Consider the following 6000-nt stretch of genomic DNA (forward strand, 5'->3'; position numbering starts at 1 on the left):
GAAGCCTGATTTTCCTGCTATTGGAGGATTTCCCACACTTGAGGGGAGGACCCAGGATTACTGCAACCTCTCCACCTCAGGAAAAGCAACTGGACTAACAGCCTCCTCAACAGGCAATCTGAACAGAAAAGCCACTTTCTACCTGACCAGACCGAAGGGCTCTCCTCCTACACTTCTTAAACTTTTCTGTGTATTAGTATCATGTGGAAAACTTAGAAAAATAAATGCCCAGGCCAACCTCATGCCAATTAAATCCAAACAGATGAGGATGGGACAGGTGATTCCAATGTGCAAGCAAGTCTGAGACCTGGCACCCCAGGACACAGGATGGAAAGCATGAGGCATGAAATTGTGTGTAACCAAGTTTAGTTTTGTGAGAAAACAAACACACAATTGTAAGAGAAATGGGGACACTGAGGGATGGCTGAGGCCCTGCACATTTAATAATCCTCACATGGGAAAGGGTTGAAAACGATTTGACAGATTCCCTAAATTAGTAAATCAGAGATTCAGATGCAAATGATCAAAAGGGGGTATTGTCACCTATACCCAGGCCACAGATTAAGAGGATTCTGGGCCCAGGGTGAGTCTGGGAGGTGGAACTCTGTGAAAGGCAATTGTGACAGGTGTTGTCTGTCAGACACACACCTGGCCCTGCTCCCTTCCCAGGTTCTGGGCAGGGAAGGATAGCAGGCAGTTGGCTCAGTAGAACTTTGAAGGAACCTGAGTGGGGACCGGGGCTTGCTGAAGGAACAGGCTCATTTATACTTTTTGGTAGGAAACTCCCGCCGGCCTTGCCCCTTGCTGCCAAAGTTGCGCACCCGATGGATGACCTGCAGCTGCTGCTCAATGGTCTTGGTGATGTTCACGTCATCTGGGATGTGGACGTAACGGACGTTACGGCCTGTTACAAAGAGGTCATCTAGCTCTGCCTGATGTCCCCAACGGTCCGTGTAGGTGACCTTGGCCAAGCGGATGTTCATGAAAGCATCGACGTTGTCTATGCGTCCATGGGCCACGCTCTCATCCCGCAGGTCCACAGTGGTTACCTGGCCCTGGAGGCCTTGTAGCAGGATGATCAGGCTGTTCTCAGAGATGGTCCGCTCCTTCATTGAGTGGCTCACCGCCATTTTCCACACTGCTGGCTGCCTGCGGGAGAAGCACACAGATGGGAGCTGTAGCAGGCTAGGGGGTACAGTTGCCAACTCACCTCTACCAGGTTCTAACACAAAATCCCCAGCACAGACTTCTCCAAGTCCGCCCATCTCCCCAATTTCTAAGTCTGTGGTGCACTCTTAGGAGCCAGGTGCTTCATGTACACACCTCATAAAATCCTTACAGCACTTTGCAAGCCAAGGATTACTTATACTCATTTTATAAGTGAAGAAAATATAGCCAAGCCAGGAGAGGTTAAGTCACTTGCCCGAGGTCACACCGTTGACAAGTGGAGGTGCTGGGATTCATATCCATGGCTGCCCTACTCCAAACTCCACACGGGGGGTTCTCGAATCCTCATTGTATGTTAGAATCACCTCGGTGGGTTTTTATCTGGCCATCACACCCCAGAGGTTCCGTTTCATTTGGTCGGGGATGGGCCCCAGGTACCTTCTTTTTCAAAAGCTCCCCAGGTAATTCTAATGTGCACCCAACTTTGAGAACCACTGCTTTAAGGTGTAGTTTATATCCTTGCTACTCCATGGACCAGCAGTTTCAGCATCACTCAGGGATTTGTTAGAAATGAAGAATCTCTGGATTTTAACATGAATCACCAGAGTTTTCAAACATTAATGTGCATCAGAATCACTTGGAGAACTTAAAACACATTGCTGGGCCTCAAGAATGTGCATTTCTAACATGTTCTCAGTTGCTGGTCCTGGGCCCACTGAGAACAACTGGTCTACCTACACGGAGTAGCCACCATATAAGAAGAAATTTAGGTAATTAATTGAAAATAATACACATTTATATGTGCCTATAAAGCACATAAGGTTTGAAGGTAGAGAAATGTAGGTTGGAATCTCTGTTTTACCCACAAACTCTGTAAACTTAGGAACATTAACTTAATGTCTCTGTACCTATTTCCACATCTATTAAATCATTGGCTAAATAAAGCTAACAGAATCTCATCACGTTGAATGTACTTTCCTTTGCCCTGATTTTATTAATCTAACTTTGTCTTGCCTATCCCTATTTTCAGGTTCTGAGTGGAAGGTGGTGGAACTTTCTCTAAGACTTCACTCAGAATCTCGACAGGGCTGAGCAGGGTGGCTTTAAGTGTGGCAAGCCAGCCCACACCACTGATGAGGTTGCCTGGGAGCTAGGCTGGAAACTTCTAACGACCCCACCAGGCTTCACCAGGGGTTTTTGTGCCCAAGCAGGGGTTTGGGGCTGCACAGCAACTGTAAAGAGGCAGGCCTGGGCTCTAAGACGGGCTCTGCCACTTCCTGGGAGGGAGACTTCGAGCAAGCCACTCAGTTTCTTCTAGCCAGTTAGCGCATCGGGAAAATGGGATGGTGACGAGCCTTTACTCACAGAGCCGTGGGACTGGGCTGGGGTAGATGAGCTATACTCAGCAAATCGGGTAGAAAATACTTCCGCTGCTCCTGCCGTCCTTCGGAGTTCCGGGCGCCCCCCGTGCTCCGCCTGCGGGATCCCCGGACCTACCGCCTTGGTTTCTCTCTTTCCGGTACGCGTCGCTGCAGAGGCTAGCGGGCGCCTAGCCGGGCGGCCTCCCTCCGGCGGCGGGATTGACAAGCGGCGACGGGACCGCTCTGTCCTTCCGGAGCATAGAGAGGGCGGGGCGAACCAGAACTACAATCCCCAAAATGCCTCGCGAGCACCGCGACTCGAGCTCTTGCAACCCCCGGCCTACATCACTGCATTCTCTCCTTCGCTGGAATCATTCATTCATTCATTCGACGAATATTCATTGGACCTTCACCAGGTGTCAGGCGCCGTCCCAGGCTCTGGACATAGCGGTGACCAAAGAGACAAGCTCCCTGGCCTGACGACTCCTAAATCTAATTGGTGGGGCGGGGGAGGGTGTCTATAAGTAAACAAGACAATTAAGAGAGTTAAAATAAGGTGATGTGATAGTGGCCTTTTATTGGATGGTCAGGGATGTCCTAATAAGGTGACATCTGAGCTGAGATGAATGACATAAATCCAACCTTGTGAAAACTAGGAGAGGAGCATTAGAGGAACTAGTTTTTACAAAAGACCTGGGGAAAATGAGCTTGGCAATTAGGAAAATGGAAAGGTCAGTAAGACTGGGGAGAGTAGCGTTACAAGAGGTGGCAGAGGAAGGCAAGAGCCAGAGCATTTAGGACTTTGTAAGCCAAGGTAAGGAGTTTGAATTTCTTGGTGCAGTTTCTGGAGACAGTGCCTGGGTTCAAATGTGCACCTTGCAAACTATATGACTTTAGACAAATTATCCTTTCAGTTCCTCATCTGTTACTAGAATTGCAATGATAGGCTATCAAAGGGAGTGGCATGATCTGATTTACATTTTTTAAATGTCACTCTGTATAGCTTTAGAAAAACTATCTTCTCTCAGCCCCAGTTTCCTCATTAGAAGAAAAAAGATGTCTATTTCAGAAAATATGTAAGGTTTGAATGACTTGCATTAATGTATGACAGCACCTGGCACATAGGAGAAACTCTTAAATAAGAGTTAGGCCTATTTGATTCCTTCACTCTCATTCATTTCCATCTCCCACAGGAGACTTCTCTTGTTACCGGTGATCACAGTTGATCTCTTCTTATCCTAAAAATAAAAACTGTCTTTCTCCTCCATGCAAGGTACCCTTGTTTTCCTACCTTTCACAGTCAAACTTCTCAAGAGAGAGCTCTATACCAGTGATTCTCCAAGTGCAGTTCCTTTTCCAACCTCATATCTGTGTGAGGCTGGATTTTCATGTACTTCAACCAGAATGGATTAAATGCAGAAGCAGATATGAGAATCTAGCTGTCTCCTATTATGACAGACAATTAAAGAGATTTGCAAAATATATAAAACAGTGTCACGCTTCTCGCATAATTTTTTCTTTTGGAAAATATAGTTAGCTTGAATGTAAAATATGTGATGTTAATGAGTTATTGTTATTTTAAACTGAATTAAGCTTTTTGGGGTTTCCAATAATTTTTAAGACTATAAAGGCATTATGAGATCAAAAAGTTTGAGAACTGCTACTCTAGTCTAAGGACTTTCACCTACTCACTCAACTAGCTATAATCTGTCTCCTAATCCCAGGATTCTACTAACTTCTCTGGCAAAGATTATTAATGATCTTGTTCTAGTTGCTTTCTTAGAGCTTATTTACATGATCCTCCCATTGCTTGACCATATTGCCCATCCTTCTCGTTTTTCTTTTCTGAGGCACTGTATCATTTGGTTTCACCCATTTCTCTGATGGTTTCTTCTCCATTTCTTGCTCCCTCTCTCCTGCCCACCCCACTTAATTCTCCTGCCCCCTAAACGTTTGTGCTTTCTCTGGGGCTATATTCCTAGCTCAGCTGTCTACTGGTCACATCTGTCTCCATGCCATCTATTTCTACATGCTGAGTCCCTTGTCTAGGTCTCTGGCCAAGACTGCTCTACAAAGCTCCATTTTCCATCTCTCTGTTACTTAGTCCCATATATCTTATTGGTACTTGAAACTCAGAATGTCTACAGGTAAAATTCACCAAGTCCTTCTCCAATCAGTTGCTGCTCTGAATTTTTCTATTTCTGTGGTTGCTGCCACTATTTTTCGCTCCCCAAATTGGGCACCTTAAATAAACTTGACAATTTCTATCATTTCTTGATTCCTCCACAGCTGTTATAGTCAATGAGCCCTGCAGAGTCTTTGAAGTGTGTCTCCCACCCTTTACTTGCCTCTTTATTCTGGTTGCCACCAACCTAGTTAAGACTCCTTTTCTCTCATTTGGTCATTATAAAAACCATCTTACTGGCCTTTGTCTTTCATGATTCTTTGCCAACAGATTCAAAGTACATGAGTATGATTTTATCATTTATCTGCTAAGAAAACTTTCAATTAACCAGCAGAATAAAAGTTCCAGTGCTGACAATGACAACTCTCCACGATTTGATTCCAACCTACCTTCTAGCTGGATCTCCTTCAGGTTCTCTACCCAAACTCTCCAATCAGTGTTTCTTAAGGTGTGGTGTGGGAACCAGTTGCCTCATTGTTATTTGGAAAGCTTGTTAAACTCAACCCCAGACCTACAGAATCAGAAGTGAAGACTGGAAATCTGCCCATCTAACAATGCACACAAAAATCTGAGACCCACTGCCCTACTCTCTAGTCAGACTCAGCCCCTCGGCAACCCCAAGACAAGCCCTACACTTTTGTCTCTGCCTTTGCTATCCTGCTGCATCTGCCTTGAGTCCTTGCTCATTTATCTTTGGATGTTAAATCCAATCCCTTCCTTCCGAAGCTGGGCTCAACTACTGTACCTTTCTGAAATCTTCACTCATTACCTCAACTGGGAGTGATGTCTCTCCTCTGACCCCTATTACTTGCTATATGTTTGCTTGTTGCATGCAGATTCGCCATAGTTATATAAATCTTACCTCCTCTATTAGTGTCCTGGCTGTTGCAACAGGGAGAAAGCCTTAGGAGGCCCAAATACTTCACAGTATAAACCACAGTTTTGCGTGAGGAACACTGGTTTTATGAATGCGGACAGAAGGTGATAGGGATTTCAGTGAAGATGGTGGCAGTGGGAATGGAAAGAATGGGATGAGTGTTAAAGACCCTGAAAACAGTTAATCAGAATCCTTGGAGGCTGATTAAGTCTGTAGTATGGGTAGGAGGAGGAGGAATCAGTGATTTAAATTTTAACTGGGTATCCAGAGAGATGGTGGCCCATTGAAAGGAATAAGAGGGTTGGGGTGGGAAGGGGTGTCATTCCTGGGAAGGAGATCTCATTTTTTGGCTACTCAGCTGCTGGACTCCTTTCTCCATGTTTGGGGAAATCTGACATTCTATGAGTTTT

The 6000-nt window shown here is 45.4% G+C and overlaps 1 protein-coding gene across 2 annotated transcripts; it reads right to left on the reverse strand.

Annotated features, from left to right (window-relative positions):
• Positions 1-353: 353 nt before the first annotated feature.
• Positions 354-2804, reverse strand: LSM10 (LSM10, U7 small nuclear RNA associated). Of its 2 annotated transcripts, none has more exons than XM_011357998.2 (2): positions 2665-2804; positions 354-1149 (listed from the first exon to the last, which is right to left on the reverse strand). In XM_011357998.2, the coding sequence occupies exon 2, from the start codon at positions 1128-1130 to the stop codon at positions 759-761; it is 372 nt and encodes a 123-aa protein (XP_011356300.1). In that variant the 5' UTR covers positions 1131-1149; positions 2665-2804; the 3' UTR covers positions 354-758. The 2 variants fall into 2 exon arrangements, with proteins under 2 accessions (XP_011356300.1, XP_011356299.1); XM_011357997.2 differs by having other exon boundaries at positions 2533-2770.
• Positions 2805-6000: the final 3196 nt, after the last annotated feature.

The sequence above is a fragment of the Pteropus vampyrus genome, unplaced genomic scaffold (genome assembly GCF_000151845.1).
Source record: "Pteropus vampyrus isolate Shadow unplaced genomic scaffold, Pvam_2.0 Scaffold36, whole genome shotgun sequence".
Classification (NCBI taxonomy): Eukaryota; Metazoa; Chordata; class Mammalia; order Chiroptera; family Pteropodidae; genus Pteropus; species Pteropus vampyrus.

Bases quoted from the DNA above. Each gene is read 5' to 3' on its own strand.
- LSM10 (XM_011357998.2), bottom strand. From the start codon at position 1,130: ATGGCGGTGAGCCACTCAATGAAGGAGCGGACCATCTCTGAGAACAGC.